This window comes from Saccostrea echinata, unplaced genomic scaffold (genome assembly GCF_033153115.1).
Source record: "Saccostrea echinata isolate AGI-Se365-2 ecotype Australia unplaced genomic scaffold, CSIRO_AGI_Sech_v1 ptg000001l, whole genome shotgun sequence".
Lineage (NCBI taxonomy): Eukaryota > Metazoa > Mollusca > Bivalvia > Ostreida > Ostreidae > Saccostrea > Saccostrea echinata.
This window is the reverse complement of record NW_026889750.1, coordinates 21,747,749-21,764,149: the sequence shown is the minus strand read 5'-3', so window position 1 is coordinate 21,764,149 and position 16,401 is coordinate 21,747,749. Positions and strand designations below refer to the sequence as shown.

Sequence of the window (16,401 nt, the reverse complement as noted above, 5' to 3'; positions counted from 1 at the left end):
CGCATTAGATGCCGTGAATGCGTGAAAAACGACCACCCGTGTGTAAATTGTAGGCTCTGCCGGCATTGTGAGGACCCGTCTTGTGGGCTACAGCAACATAAAGTTAACTTTGCGGTCCTGCAGACCTCCTGCCACGTCTGTGAAAAGGAAGAATTAAACAAAGATTCCACATGCTTTAATTGCGGTGAACGTTGTCACAAGTGTGCTAAAATGAAAAAATCAAAGTTTGTCGGTCCCCCCTGTCCAGATACTTGTGGTCATCGGGAACTGATCTTTCGCGGCGAAAGGACCGCAGAAGTTTTGTGCCTATGTGTGTCAACCACACATGAAGAACACCATTTTAATTGCCCACAATGCTAAAAGCTTTGACTTATATCCGATTTTAGAAGTTCTTATTGATAGACATTCGATTCGACCAGATAAAATCATTTACAATGGGTCAAAAGTAATGTATATGCACATCGCAAACAAATTGAATCTCACGTTTTTGGATTCGTTAAATTTCCTTCCCATGAAATTGGCAAAGATTCCAGATGCATTTGGCTTAGAGGAACTCAGCAAGGGATTCTTTCCTCATTTTTTCAATACAAAAGAAAATCAGACTTACGTGGGTCCCTACCCTGCTCTACAATTTTACGGATACGATTTCATGTCGTCGGGAGAAAGAAAAAAGTTAGCCTTGTGGCATGCAAGCAAGAGTTCCGAAGTTTTTAACTTTCAAGAAGAAATGTTAAAATACTGTCGCTCCGACGTTGATATACTGAGAAGGGGTTGCATAGCCTTTCGAAATACCGTCCTTCAAGCCACGACAAGAGAGAGTTCAAGTGTTCAACCCGATGGCACGACTTCAAAGACTACCATTGAGGGTGTGGACCCCTTTGCCTATGTAACGATCGCCAGTGTGTGCATGGGTATTTACAAAACTTTATTTCTCAAGCACAATGTTGAAGTTGAAATTACGAGAGACTTGACGTCCACTTGGCAGACGTTGGATGACTGTGAGGGGGTGACGGGTGTATGGCTCGATGGAAAATGGAGTGCTCTTAGTGACCTGAAAAAAGAAGACAACACGGAAGTGGGGAAACAACGTTTGAAAAGCCCCATAGCTGTCGTACCGTCTCAGGGATACGTCAGCAAGGATCATTACAGTAAAGTATCCATTCAATGGTTAGAATGGTTGATGTACCGAAGTCGACAACGAGGGACACCACGACATATCCGCCACGCTCTCAATGGGGGAGAACACCACGTTCCAGACACGAATTATCGATGTGATGGATTTGTCGGGAATCCTGAGGGGAAAGGCACCATCTACGAATTTTATGGTAAGAGATTGTTATGAAATTTACTATCGAATTTGCCCCTCCCTTTCCCTAACTGAGGGGAGGGGGCGGCGGCGAATCTTGTGTTGAAAACATAAACATAAATCTTGCTCTTTTTTTACAGGTTGTGTGTACCATGGATGTCCGGAGTGCTTCACACAGGAGCGATCAGATGTCAAACATCCAGCCACAAACCAGACGTTAGACGAACTGTACAAGATGACTAAAAAGCGAGAACGAGAACTTAAAGAGCTTGGATACGATCTGATCGTAGTATGGGAGCACCAGTTTCGACATCAATTGGATAATAATACCGAATTGCAGCAATTCGTTTCCACGCTGGATTTAGAAGACAGACTTGATCCCCGTGACAGTTTCTTTGGTGGTCGGACCAATGCCGTGAAACTTCATTATGAGGTGAAAGAAAACGAGAAAATCCAGTATTACGACTTCACAAGTCTCTATCCATGGACTAATAAATATTGTCGTTATCCCGTGGGTCATCCGACCATTATTACGAACGATTTTCAGGACATATCAAATTATTTTGGACTCGCTAAAGTCAAAGTCCTACCACCCAAAAAACTGTATCACCCCGTGCTCCCGTATCGCTCCCAAGGAAAACTGAAGTTTCCATTGTGTCGAACCTGTGCCGATGCCGAAAATCAACACGCTTGTACTTGTTCTGTTGAGAAAAGGGTAATCACGGGGACGTGGTGTACTCCTGAAATCCAAATGGCAGTGAGAAAAGGGTACAGAGTTTTGAAAATATATGAGGTGTACCATTTTGAGCAGTCGTCTTCAGTATGACCCCACAACAGGTGAGGGGGGTTTGTTTGCAAATTACGTTAATACATTCCTTAAGATAAAACAGGAAGCCTCCGGATTCCCACCCGAGTGTGACAGTGAAGAGTCGAAACAAGAATACATTCGACAATATAAAGAGAACGAGGGTATAGATTTGGAATACGATAAAATTCAGAAAAATCCAGGTTTGCGCTGTTTAGCTAAACTCTGTCTCAACAGTTTTTGGGGGAAATTCGGTCAGAGGCTCAACATGAAACAGTCCAAGTTCTTTCATGAATCTGACTTTGACAAGTTTTTTCAGCTTCTCTCAGATCCTACAAAAGTCCCTCATAATTTTCACATTATATCCAGAGACACCCTCCAATTCGAATGGAGTAACCATCACTTGTTCATGCCTTCAGATTGCAAAACAAATATATTTTTAGCAAGTTTCACTACTGCACATGCGCGTTTGCGCTTATTTGGTGTATTGGATCGATTGGGGGAAAACGTGCTATACTTTGATACAGATAGTGTTATTTTTAAAACTCTCAAGTCTGACGACTAACATTATCTACCTATTGGTAATTATTTAGGGGAACTGACGAACGAAATCACACCTGAAGATGGACACATTGTAGAATTTGTGTCAGGGGGCCCAAAAAATTATGCATATCGTACGCTCTCGGGAAGGGAAGAATGTAAAGTTCGTGGTTTTACGTTAAACTGGACAAATTCCAAAGTAATTAATTTTGAAGCCATTAAGTCCATAATTTGTACAGCGCAGGATAAGCAGATTGAAATTATCAACCCTTGTAAAATATCCAGGGACAGTCGAAAAAGAAAATTGTTAAATCGAAGAGAAACCAAGCGATATCAAATGGTATACACTAAACGGAGAATTCTTCCCAACCTTGATACACTGCCATTTGGATATTGTTGAAAAGCATGTTAATAAAGACTATGAACATTTTTTTTTATCTTACTTTATTATCTGTACTAAAAATTAATTACATGTTTGTATTATTTATTCTTTGAATTATACAAAATAAACGTTCTTTAAACAAAAAAATAGTTCATTTTTTGGTTCAGTTTAACAATCAGTATGAAAGCCATGGAATGTGTTTCTTGCGGCGTTTCATGGACACACCAGGAGGTTTTCCTATTGTTTTCGTTTTACTGACGTAGCCACTGCCTGTCTGCGAGGTGTTGTCGATTGATTCACTCCTTGTTGTATCAGTTAGGGTGTTTTCAGGTATCTGTTGTCTCTGATCGTCATTCACAGTGTCTGGCTTAATAGATTCCTCATTCTCCCCGATTTTTTTAAGTAGATGTTCGTATTTTAATTTAGGCAATAATATCATTTCTCTCGCCATTTTTGTCTAAATGATGAACGATAGGTTTCAACAACAGGGACAGCAATTGTAGATGGTTCAATAAAATTCTACGCTTTTGCTTTGAAGTGACTTCTCTTGATCCCAGTGATCGAATGTTCGAATGGTAAGGTTTCAGTTGATTTATATACTTCTTACTCAGGGGAAAAGTCCCTGTGTATATATTCAGGGCTATTTCACTGATGACATCGTATTGTTCACTAGTCAAAGATTTGATAATCATTCTCTGTTGAGTAGTGTTTGCACTTAGCATAAAAGAAAGAAATGCTCTCTGCTTCCGTATTCTTCGATTCATATTGGTATACTGAATAAATTACAATGGATAACATGTTTTTATAGAGGTTGATAAATAACCATGTCCTCTCCAGGCAAGATGCGGGATCGCAGTTGGTATTTTTTGTTTTGGGTAGGTTCTAAACACACATGCAAATAGCCAAAATTTGGACTTGTTGCTGCTTCGTATGCTGTTTTGAAAAACGGTACATATCCTGGTAATATTTGTGATCCGAAGGTGATGATCTGGCGGGAATCACGGTAATTCCTGAATAAAATCACATTAAGACAGTTCAGAGATATGGTCCTGGCATATTTACCAGGAGGATACAAGTTTTGAGAGAGCATAATAGTGGTTACGTTACGGTGATGAGAAGTCACCGTAAAAAGATGTACACAATCTTGAGATTGTGCAACTTGTAGCATAAGATCGTCTAATACCACTATCGTGTGGTTTACATTCTCAGTATACTGCTCTATATCTTCCTTGGAGGGTAATCCTTGATGTAATATGAGTCTGGGTATGTTTGCCCTCATTTCGTCAAACATGGGTTGATATTCAGAATAAGCATAGATGATTTTATCTACAGAAGTGGAAAACATGCCATCTGCATTTTGCAAGAGTCGTTTAGTGAAATGGGTCTTTCCGCTTTGCGTACTACCACAAATCAAAATTGTGGTGGGTGCTGAAAATGGTAGTAAAGATTTTGTTTTCCACCATTCGATCTGCGTTGCCATGTTTCCCTTTCCTCTACTGATTAACGAATGATTTGACATGTAATACTGAACAAGTATTTATAAAAAAAAAAGTCACCAATGTCATATATCATGTTTATTGATACAAGAATTCATGTATGAAACTACGTACAAAGTCATCATTAAGTTGAATGCTACTAGAAAATAAAGTATAAACACGTGACAAAGCCATTTTAAGACACAATCTAGATATCAAAAATACAAGTACATAAAGCCCACACAAATCTGAATAGGAAGGTTGAAGTCGTTTATATTTAAAGTTACAGAATTCACTATTCTTATAAATAAAGTTCTCAATCTCTGGATAATTCCCAAGTGGTTTCCCTAGACTGTCAAAAAAATCAGCCTCCGAGGAACTGTGTATGATTACAGCAATCCAATGCTCTCCAGGAAATGGCAAAGGTTGCGTATTGATGATGAAGGCACTTGGGTAATGCGTCACGACTTCCGGTAAAGTATTACTGGCATGTACTCCTTTTACAAATCGTTTTAAGACAGGTTCCTTGTGCACAAAATCGAGGAGCTGTTTAGAATTCATGGTTGAATGTTATTGATGTCCCGGGACTTGTCCACTTCTAGTAGAGAGGAAAAGGTGGCAAACACCAAAACGTTTGCAGCTTTTGTTGTTGCTTGTTTGAACTTTAGTTCGAGTCTGGTGTTTCCTCTTCGAATCAGGTTTAAATATTCTTCACCAAAACCACAGGGATCTATGGTAAAGATGAACAAAGAATATCCACTTCCAAAGTTGTCTCGAGTAATTACTAGCCCAGCGTCTTGATTCCATTTTCCAGAGGCCTCAAACAGTCGAGCATATGCTGATGAATAATGTCCTGTCGTGAAATCGGTTTTTAAGGGTCTTTCTGGGACACTTTCTCCGTTTACGTATATCCCTACATCCGTTACACCAAAATGCTCGAAATTGAAAGGATTGGTTGTGTAATCCCCGTTAACAGCTTTTTGATCTACCAATCCGACAACGATGCGGTCGGGTACTGCCTGAGGAAAAATGTTGTCCCAGTAAAATTCAGTAGATCCTCTAGGAATGGTGTTCATTTTCAATTCATTTCTTGAGATGGTATATTTTACAGGGGTAGATTCTATCTGCTTGCTGTGGTTCAATAGAACTCCAGGATCTACTCGCACTTTGGCCACTTTGTACACGACATCTAGTAATTCCAGTCTGTAAGCCGGGGTGCTCTGTGCTGACATCATTACAAAAGGTGCACTAGATCTAAAAAGCTTTATGTAGATATCTACGCCATTGATCAGGTATTTGTCGATGTCAAAAATATCTTCCATCAGGTTACCCTCTAGTTCAAATACTTTACTTTCCTGTGTATAGCCGTATCGCAGGACTAGTCCAGCATTGCCACCATTGTAGGCATTCGCATCACCCAAATTTCCTTCGTCCTTAAAAAACAACTGGGACTGCTTTTGGGAAGATAATTCCTCTTTTCCACCAAACAAGACTGTTTTCAGGTATGCCTTCCAAGGATAATTATTCGTATTAAAGGAAACCAACTTGTTATTTAAGTAGACATCCATCTGCGAAAACATGCTTTGCAATGGGAGATTCACAATTCCAGTCTTCTCATTGGCCGCTAATGAGGAACCATCCGCTTTTAAAATCCTGGCTTTTACATACAATCGGCTTCTTTTTAAATCGATATATTCCGCCCCCGATCCAGATACGACTATTTCTATGGGAGTATCTGACACTCCAATACTGGAAATCGGTCTGGCTTCAGTAAAATACACTTTTTCGACTGCTACCTGATTAGTGGGTGACGCAAAGAGAGAAAGTTCCATTGGCTGGGCTATGTCTTTATTATCACTGCTTAAGAAGGCCATCTTTACTGCTTAAAAACGTTCTTGTAACTATCGATCTTAAAGAGTTTTTTCGACTTTTGAGATGTCTTTTTTCCTCCAGATGTATGTCGCTTTTTAGGTCTTCCGTTCGTTTTCTTTTTCGAGACTGGTTTTTTCTTCCCAAGATTGAATTTCTTGCTCTCCCTCCTCCTCTTGTGCGATGTTGACGTCTTCAATTTTTTAGTAGGAATGACTGTGGAGTGTTTTGATGGTCTTTTTATACCCTTGGTCACCTTGACAAAGGGAACGCCTTCTTTTACGTCTTTCACATGTTCCGATTTGGCTCTCTCTTCCACGGCAGCCACCGGTGTCACTTGAGGGGTAGGGTTAACGGATTCTAACTGTGAATGAGGTCTAATCGGAATGACATAAGATTTTCGTTTTCTCATACCCCTTCCAATTTGTTTGGGTTTATATTTGTACGGACTGAACTTTTTCTCTGCCATGTTTTTATAAAAAGCTTCCCAGATTTTAGGGTCACTTATGTACGTCTGACTATTCATTATAAAACGTAAGGGAATTTCTTAAAGTGAAGTGTAGCGCTCACCGGTCCGTCTAGAAATGGCACTAAGTTGCCTGCTCTGTCCGTTATATATATACAGATCTGTTGTAACTGACCAATCTTTACGGGAAGATAATAAGGTAACGTGTAGATGATGTTGTTCTCCTGTTTTTCTCCAAGAAAAACTCGTCGTAAGAGGGGTACGTCCTTACCACCAACAATGGTTTCCTCGCATATGTCACAGCATATGTACACCTCAGGGGTTTTCTTCGCTGGATCCCAACTCTCTGTAGTAAATTCTGTTAAAGCAACTGTCCAGTATCCATCCAATTGAATTTGTTTATTCAAGTGAACTCGAAAACAATTGGGTTTATTGTCAAAATATTCGGAGCTGTCTGTAGACCTCAACACCATTCGAAGGCTCATCTTGACTGATGATGATTTGTTAAAAAAACTGTATTTATTTAGTGTTTTCAAGAGAACTTTCGAGAATCCACGAATTGAATTTACTAGGCCATCCGTCCCATTTTACGTACACTTCCTTTTTATTCCCGCGTTTTCGCTTTTTCAACACCTTTTCCACTCTATACAGAATATCTCCCGACTTCATGACTTTTTGAAGTTCCGATTCATAAAAAGTGCCTTCTATTGGATCATCGGCTTAATCCTTTATTTTGTACACAGGTATACCAGCTCTCTTGTAGCGATTAGACACTTTAAAATATTCTTCAGTCCATTTTTGCTGGTAGTCTCTTTGAAATGGATGTTTGAGCTGTGAAATACGTACGTTATCACCTATTTTATATTTAAAAATTGGTTTTGTTCTTTTCTTTTTACTAATCGATTTGATTGTTTTTTCCAACTTGTTTTTCCTCACAGGATTCTTTTTCTTGGTACTGAGATAGGAAATGAGTCTCACCTCATCTGCATTTTCCTTGGTAACAGTAACAGGTGCTTGTTCTCCAAGAGATCTGTGAGGTCTCTGGTTATAACTAGTCACTAAATCTTGTAAAACATCAACATAACGGTATGTTCTATTTTTCAGAAAATAACGATACATAAGATTTTTCATGGTACGAATAACTCTTTCAGCATAGTTTGCTTTAGTTTCATTCTGGGTGTATATGACATGGACACCCTCCTTTTTTAAAAACGCTTTTACCCAGCGATTTTTAAATTCACTTCCTTTATCTGTTCTAAGAGTATTCGGTTTTCGTCCCGTTTGGAAAACATGTTTTAAGGCATCCGTGATATTTCCGTGTTGCTTATTTTTCAATGGTACTATGAACAAAAAGCGACTGAATATATCTATCAACACTAACAAAAATTTGTAACCATCATTCTGAGAAGAAATATTTGTGACATCGGCTAAATCACCATCCCACATAGAATCAATGGTGTTTACTATGACCTTTGAGCGGGGAAATGAACGACGAATAGGTTTCATTAAACTGTAAGGATCTTCGTTGTTCAAAAATTGTCTGATCCTTATTCTTCCTATTTTGTACTTTCCATCTTGTTTTACGGCTTGATAAAGTTTTTCTGGACCTCCAAATGCTCCCGGATTTCCAGGAGTGTAGTAGAGTTTTCTCAAATAATCTGTATACTTTGACATCCTGTACCTGACTGATCATTTTTTCTTCTTATTGTTGTATTATATACCAAATAAATCATAAAACATTTTTAAAGTATATTCTTTTTTATTATTATGAATAACATGATGCAGTTATACGTATGTACATATAATAGTATTTTATACCACATGAGCAATACAATTTAATCAAGAACACTGTCATTCATTGTCACTTTCAATTGTCAGCGTGTCTTGTAAGTCACCGACATTACATTCCATGGACACATCTATCTTAGGCTCGTAACCAAATGGAGTACATTCTGGGCAATTCAACATCCCAAGCTGATTTTGATGGGACTCTGTGAATGCACAAAGTTCGGTGTCATTTAATTCTGGAACAGACTGTTGAACTTCCTCAAGGGCCTGTAGTAATCTGTTCAATTTGTATTTGTTCAGGGTCACGCCTCTTCTAGTTGGAACCGGTTCCAGGGCATCATCGGGCTTCCAAAAGTGTCTGATATCTACTGTACCGTATCCGGGAGTAATCGAGACGTACACTCCCCCTCCTATATGACATTTCATTTCTTCGTCTGTTCTGTTGTGCAGATGATTTTGGATATCTGGAAGAATGGATTCAAACCTCAACCATCTGGGTAATGGAAATGTTACTCCCTTCTTTGTGGGTATCAGACCATTGTTGGCTGCTGTAAACTGACGGATGTGTATATTGATCCTGTCTTTGAAAGACACGGCTGTGAGGAAAAGTTCACCATCCAGATTGATTCTGCACCGCTCATCTTGAGATATTTGTCGTGCTACAGAATCACTCTTTGGTTTGCTTTCAGCATACTGATTTTTGGCCGTGTTTACAGCTAAGGATCTGGCCATAGCTAATTCTTATCGTACTCGGACATGGTATCTTCGCTGTCAGTGAGAAGCTTGGATAAATCTGTTTGGCCGGCTTTCATCAGCGCCATTCGGAGACCCCTAAAAGCCTTCTGTCCTCTCCGAAGAATGATGCTGAGTAGTTTTCTGTTCTGATCGTAATTGGTCTTCTCAGTCTCAATTTGTTGCTTCATTTCGTCTGTGATAATGTTAGAGTCATAAAGATGTCTGGCAACCGTGGAGGTCCTTATTTTCTTTACCAGGGTCGAATAGTTCTTTTTTATAACATTCTGCTGGTTTTGCTCCATGTCTGTTGAAACGATGTTATGCCTAGTAAGATCGGCTTAGATCTGATGAAAAATGTTTATAATCACTACGTTTTATAGCAAATTATCACGTGGGTTGGTTGACCGTAGACGGTCCTAGGAGTGGTGCCCTCAGATGGCCCTACGAGGGATGCCCGCAGACGGCCCTTACAGTGGTGCCTGCAGACGGACCCATGACGTCATTGACCCTGACAAAAAAACACCAGCCAAACATTCTACAATCCTTTTTTCTGAGTTACTTTACAAACTTTATAACTGATTTTGTGCTTTCAAAATAGATTCGTCCATATGATCTACATATGTTTTCAGGTATTGCCACTGTTTTTTAGTCAAGGTAATACCTTCGTCGCCCGGTTTTCCGGAATAAAACCGTCTTATGTCAATCTGTATGGTCTCGTTGTCACATATCATAGCGTATACGTCGTTGGAAAGCGGGTACCGATCCACGTAAGAACAAGTTTTATGCATATCTTTTTCACTGACAATAGTACACAGAGAAATGAAAAGTCCAATCACCATAAAACTAGGTATCATGATTCCAATATTCTTTTTCAATTTCTCTTTTAACATATCTTTAACACTATCACTTTTTAGAATTTCCATCACAACCATTTGCTCAGCCATCTTAAATAAAAATGGTTTTGCTCAAACTTTGCAAGCCGATTTATATAGAGAACTCGTATGATGTCATTCTCTTTAGAGTCTTTTTTCGTCACAACTTTCCGTTTTACTAAAATCAATATCGTTCAGGTCCTCAGCTGTCTCTGATGTCCAAGATTGACCTCAGACATTTTTATGTCGTTTAATTTTAAATGTAGGATTGTTGACAATAATATTTCGGCGTGTTCAATTCTCCTTTTAAAATGTGCTCTATCTATAGCATACTGCATCCATATTCCTTTCCGTTCTTCAAGTGGTATTGATATAATTTGTACATGATTGTCAAATTGAACTTTCTTTTGCATTTTGTTCATCTTTAACACTCTACATTACTGATTACAGACAGTATTTTTTAGGCATAACCCGACGTTTCAATAGGTATTCATTTGTTCCCCAGCAATCTGCAACATCATATCCTTTTCTCATTTTCTGCTTAAAATCAGTAATACAATCTTCTTTTTTATCAAACCATTTGCTCTCTAAAAGTGTCCATTTTTTTTCATCTCTTCTGATACAATTCCACGCTAAAACTTTCCACTTGTACTGTGTGTTGCTATCACCCATGGTTAAAAATAAGATGTTTATGTATTGTTAAATACTTATATATATAAGAGTGGTGTCCTTAAACAGCCTTTGGAGTAGTGCCCTCAGACGGCCCTAAGCGTAGTGCCCTCAGACGGGGGTGTCCGCAGACGGCCCTAAGAGGGGGTGCTCTCAGACGATCCTAAGAGGGGGTGCCCTCAAACGGCCCTAACAGGGGGTGCCCTCAGACGGCCCTAAGAGGGGGTGCCCGTAAAGTGCCCTCAGACTACCCCCTTTACTACTCCCCCCCCCCCCCCCAGTCAACCCACTTTTCGTTAGTTCTTGATCATACACAAATCAATCGATAAAAGGGTTCAATACAAATTTATGTCGTGGGCAGGTGGGATCTCTCAAATAAACGGATTATCTACAGTATATTTACATGTACATCAAGTACTAACAAACATATTGTATTACATGTACATCAAGTACTACTATATCAATGCTGCCTGGTAGGGAATTGTTGTTTGTTCTTTTACAGTGAATCTGAATTATATGACTTCTTTTTAGGCTAATTTTTTTTTATTTCTTTCCATTAAGTCGACCATCTCTAATTTTTACCCACCACCCCTACTACTTTTTAGGCAATGTACCAAAAAAATATATATTTTTATGCCCCCGGATCGAAAGATCCCGGGGGTATATTGTTTCTGTGCTGTCTGTCTGTTTGTCTGTTTATCTGTTGTCAACTTTAACCTTGCCCATAACTTTCGATTGCTTGGAGCTATGACTTTCATATCTCACATGTGTATTGCTTGTGACAAGACCTTTCTTTGGGTACCATCATATTTGACCTTTTGACCTTGGAGTTTGACCCACTTTTGCAAAATTTTACGAGACTTTAACCTTGGCCATAACTTCTGAACAGTTGGTGCTTGGGGTTTCAAACTTCACATGTGTATTGTTTGTGACAAGGCCTTCCTTTGGATATCAACAACTTTGACCTTTTGGCCTTGACCTTGGAGTTTGACCTACTTTTGAAAAACTTTAACCTTGGCCATAACTTTTGAACAGTTAGTGCTTGGGGTTTCAAACTTCACATGTGTATTCATTGTGACAAGACCTTCCTCTGGATATCAACCTCTTTGACCCTTTGACCTTGACCTAGGAGTGTGAACTACTTTTAAAAAACTTTAACCTTGGCCATAACTTTTGAACGGTTAGAGCTAGGGCTTTCATACTTCACATATGTAATCCTTGTGAGAAGACCTTCCTTTGGATACCAACAACTTTGACTTTGACCTTGATGTTTTTTCTTACTTTTAAAAAACTTTAACCTTCGCCATAACTCTTGAACAGTTGCAGCAAGGGCTTTCAAATTTAACATTTTTTATCTTTTGGCCTGGATTTTGACTTGCATTTGAGAAACTTTAACCTTCGCCATAAGCTGCCATACGGGGGCATCAGTGTTTCACAAACACATCTTGTTTTATATTGCCTTGTGTATATTTTTCATTACATACAAACTTACATCTTCTACAACATTCTCCTCCTTTTGATAAACTTCGTAGTTCTGATTTGCCAAAGTAAGTTGTTTTCTGAAGCAAGCACAAATTCCTATAATGCAAATATATTAATTAGATATATATATCTGGAATGTACTAATAACATGGTGACCTCTGAATATAGACCAATTAACAACTAATTAAGTCTAGTAAATAAAAAGGAATATTTAATTTAAACATTAGGCCTATGTCAATTTATTTGAAAAAGCTTCTTACATGTAGTTTTTATACAAAATGAAAATTTGAAAACATTGAAATTTATACCTGTGCCTAGGGTTGTCTAACCATTCCCACTGACTGCCGTATCTTCTGCTTGTTGTTTTCCTCCAATTGCATCTTGCATTTTTCTCATGGGTTTTAGAGTACATGCATGGAATCCCACATGATGGGAATGCAAGTCAGACTTCATAAATTTTGTTTCAATATTTTGCAAAGTGAATTTGACTTTAAAAAAACTATTATTAATAAAGATCCGTACATGTACAAACGGGGTATTAATCCCTAATCTAAAGTGAATGATATAAGATGCTTTGACATCTTTAATGAAGTTAAAACTTTCTTATTCTGTAATAAATACTCAGAAATCTATGCTTGTAAATACCTTGCCCTTTTTCGGTTTTCAATGGATGGAAACTTCATTATTGATGCTAAAATTAACGAAAGGTTAATTTAACATTAATCCCTGCAGACCAAAAGTAAAACATACTTGGGATATTTCAAAAGTTCCAAGTGTTTTGGCACACTTGCTTCTTAGTAAGGCTAGCTTACATTTGTTGACTTTTAATAGCTCTTATTGCACTCACTACAGCTTTTTGAGAACATGTACACATTAGTGACTCTAAATTTACAGAATATGGAAATTTTTTAGTGATAAAGTTGTTATTATTATTAAAAAATTGCTTAAAACTTGCAAACCAGGTAGTCCTTAACTCCTGAACTTGTACTATAGCTAGATGGCTCAGGACAGTTTTGGAACTCTTCGGTATTGAGAAATTTACAACACATTCTTTTCGATGACCGTCCACTTCTGCCTTCTGTTTGATAGTATATCTCAGGAGTGTCTATGAAGAACTTGTTAGCGACAGCAAACTAGACATCTTCAGACTTTTTTCAAGTTTCATTTTAAAGAAGCTAATGTGGGTGATTCAAGGGATGGACATTTTGCACAACTGCGGTATTAAATAGATAAATTTTGTTGGAATCATGAACTTTGGTGTGAGACGAAGGGAATTTCAATTTGTTGATATAATATTTATTCTTCCTGAAAAAGAATTTGATTATTGTATTGTACATGTAATTTGATTTCTTTTGTCTTTATTAGATTTGAAAAGACGGTTCTCTTTTTATTTCCAAAGGCTTTTGCATATTAAAAAATGAGACGGTTGAAAATTTGAAATAATAGTTTTATACTACAATATTGCGGTACCAATACTAGTGGTTTACACGAGTTGTGAAAATTTTACAATGTCAACCCTGATATTGGTGGTCCTAAATTCAATTTGGTCAAATGAATAAAAGAATATGACTTCTGTACTTAATTTCAATAGAATTTGATTTTAATATGCTCTTGAGTTAAATATTATGAAAAAGATTTATATTTCTAAAAAACTTTTAGAAAGTTCAACTACAACAAATGATTTAGTGAAATAGACTTATATTATTGATTGCACTAAGAGATCTTGATGTTTCTCAGCTATGTTAAGGAAATAAATGGAAAATGTGATCTTAATACCTTCTGTTTATCTATAACATTTAATAATCCTTGTACAAATAGCAAATATAAAATTGAAGGGAAGGTAATATAGTTACATTGTAACAGTATTTATAGGGTTGCGTCTTAGTAACAGTTACATTGTATATATCAGCTGTCACTGATGTAATAATAGAATTATTAAGTTGAATGTAGAAAATGACCAAATGCAAGGGTAAAAGATTAGTGCAATTAATAGACATTAAAAAATGTTTACACCCCTACCTGAAAAGCGCTGGGAGCTACATGTAGTGTGTGCTGTTTTGGAAGTGCTCGCATTTTTGCCGAGAATATGTGTAATATATATAAAAAAAAATCCACTTCGCCTCTACATCGTAAAGAGTTAAAAAAAATTCTTCAGGCCAGAATCAACTCCCAGCACTTTTTTCTTTAGAATATACATAACTGATATTCCACATTTCAACTCAAACAGCCTAGTGTATACCCATGCACTTGTCGCCCGCGTGGCGCAGTGGTTAGAGCTCTAGAGTCGCGCAGTAAGGAGTTGATCCTTACGTCGCGGGTTCGAATCCAACTGTGGGACGTGGATCCTTCGGATGAGACCATATAAACCGAGGTCCCGTGTCGCAGTGGGTGCTGGCACGAAAAAGATCCCTCACTGCTCAATGGCCGTAAGTGCCGAGTATAGGACAAAATTTGCAGCTTTCCACCGGCAAGTGGTGGCGTCTCCATATGAGTGAAAAATTCTCGAGAGGGACGTTAAACAAAATACAATCAATCATACCCATGCACCTTGAGGTTTATGATCGGGAATATGCTTATCGTATTGGAGTGATTCTTCAACTTGACCGGCAAATACCGTCCCTATACTTGGTAAAGCCGAAACATGCATCAGAGCACTGAGATAAAATTTAACCTTTTAATATTGATTTGAATTTTTCTGTGGTATAAGAATTAAATGAAACGCAAAAGCGTATTTCTTTTTTTCATTTTGGACCAGTCTATATCCGGCCTGACTGTTTTCCGTCTCTAAATGGCGCAACTGTCATGGAAGCTCAGTAAGTAAAGCGCTCGCTCCATGATCGAAAAGTTGTCCGTTCGAATCACGGCCGCGAATGACCTAAGTCGATAAAACTTGGTAGCAACCGTTTCTTCGCCAAGCGCTTGGCACTTGGAAGTGAAAGTTGCAGGTATTTCGGATGAGACCTTAAACATCGAGGTCCCATGTTACGGTAGGCGTTGGCACGATAAAGAACTCTCACTGCTCAATGGCCCTGTGTGCCAGGTAAGGGTCTAAAGAGCTAAATCCACGAACGGCCCGAATCGGCCTATTTTTTTTTTCAGGAAAATTAAACTAAATTGAAGAAGAAAAATCACAATAAAAATATTACCCATAAGTATCGAACTTAAAAGGTGTATGCTGATTTTTTTAGTTAATGACGTCATATTTGTATAGTAAACGTCGAAACACGTGCACTTTGATCCTTTTTATCAAATTTCACCTTTATTTTCGTCTTTGGTTCAAATTTTTGCTGTGGCCACATTCTTATTTTGTTCGAGAGGTGTGGCCACATCGAAAATTTTACTTTTTCTTCATCGTCTAGCTTGCTTCGCAGCGCCTACCACCATAAAAGAATGCATGGGGTTTATCCTACATTTATTGAAAAGAAGCTGATTTATACTGCCGATGTATTTTTTTAAAAAGTTTACAAATGCAAATATCTTATTAAGAATTTGTTATTTCATGGTGTAATTAAAAATAAAAACGAAAAACTGTCTCTAAACTTGACCGCATGCAGTAATGTCATACAAGTATCGACTTTTGGTACTTATGTACCATCGGTGTTGACCCAATTAACTCGTTACAATGAAGTGTTTATTAATAAAAAGTTTTGTAAATGATAAGCACTAAGTGTGTGAGGGGGTGTGTTTGTTTGTGTGTGTGTTTTGATGTATTTCCTCCCCCAAGCTCCTTGTCGCCATGGTCACTATGTAATCAAAGGGAGATAACTCGAAAAGAACATGATAATTTTATTAAAATCGGTAAAAGTTTTCGAGAATTCCATCCTGAGTGTCCAAATGACTTAGAAGATTCAGATATACAACAGATGCAACTACATGTACCAGAACGTATGTATGAATTGAAATTGAGATAATTTTTGCCACATTACAAACATATCCCATATCGTACAGTATCATATGACGTCTGCATCAACAAACATCACACACGTCATAATTATAATAATGGTTAAACAAT

General features: G+C 38.0%; 2 protein-coding genes and 1 pseudogene across 2 annotated transcripts; 1 reads left to right on the top strand and 2 right to left on the bottom strand.

Annotated features, from left to right (window-relative positions):
- Positions 1–511: 511 nt before the first annotated feature.
- LOC133195814 (uncharacterized) lies at positions 512–2,676 on the top strand. The gene is made up of 3 exons (XM_061331767.1): positions 512–1,325; positions 1,447–2,074; positions 2,118–2,676. The coding sequence occupies exons 1-3, from the start codon at positions 512–514 to the stop codon at positions 2,674–2,676; spliced, it is 2,001 nt and encodes a 666-aa protein (XP_061187751.1).
- A 2,389-nt stretch (positions 2,677–5,065) lies between these two features.
- LOC133195805 (uncharacterized protein F54H12.2-like) lies at positions 5,066–6,382 on the bottom strand. The gene has a single exon (XM_061331756.1). It carries the CDS (start codon positions 6,380–6,382, stop codon positions 5,066–5,068), a length of 1,317 nt encoding a protein of 438 aa, XP_061187740.1.
- A 2,312-nt stretch (positions 6,383–8,694) lies between these two features.
- Positions 8,695–9,668, bottom strand: LOC133199034 (uncharacterized; annotated as a pseudogene).
- Positions 9,669–16,401: the final 6,733 nt, after the last annotated feature.

What these genes read in the sequence shown, in the direction of transcription:
- LOC133195814 (XM_061331767.1), top strand. Translation starts at nt 512, where the DNA reads ATGAAATTGGCAAAGATTCCAGATGCATTTGGCTTAGAGGAACTCAGC. An exon ending in CACCATCTACGAATTTTATG is followed by an intron (nt 1,326 to 1,446) that starts GTAAGAGATTGT and finishes CTTTTTTTACAG; the next exon opens with GTTGTGTGTACCATGGATGT. An exon ending in CAAATGGCAGTGAGAAAAGG is followed by an intron (nt 2,075 to 2,117) that starts GTACAGAGTTTT and finishes CATTTTGAGCAG; the next exon opens with TCGTCTTCAGTATGACCCCA.
- LOC133195805 (XM_061331756.1), bottom strand. Translation starts at nt 6,382, where the DNA reads ATGGCCTTCTTAAGCAGTGATAATAAAGACATAGCCCAGCCAATGGAA.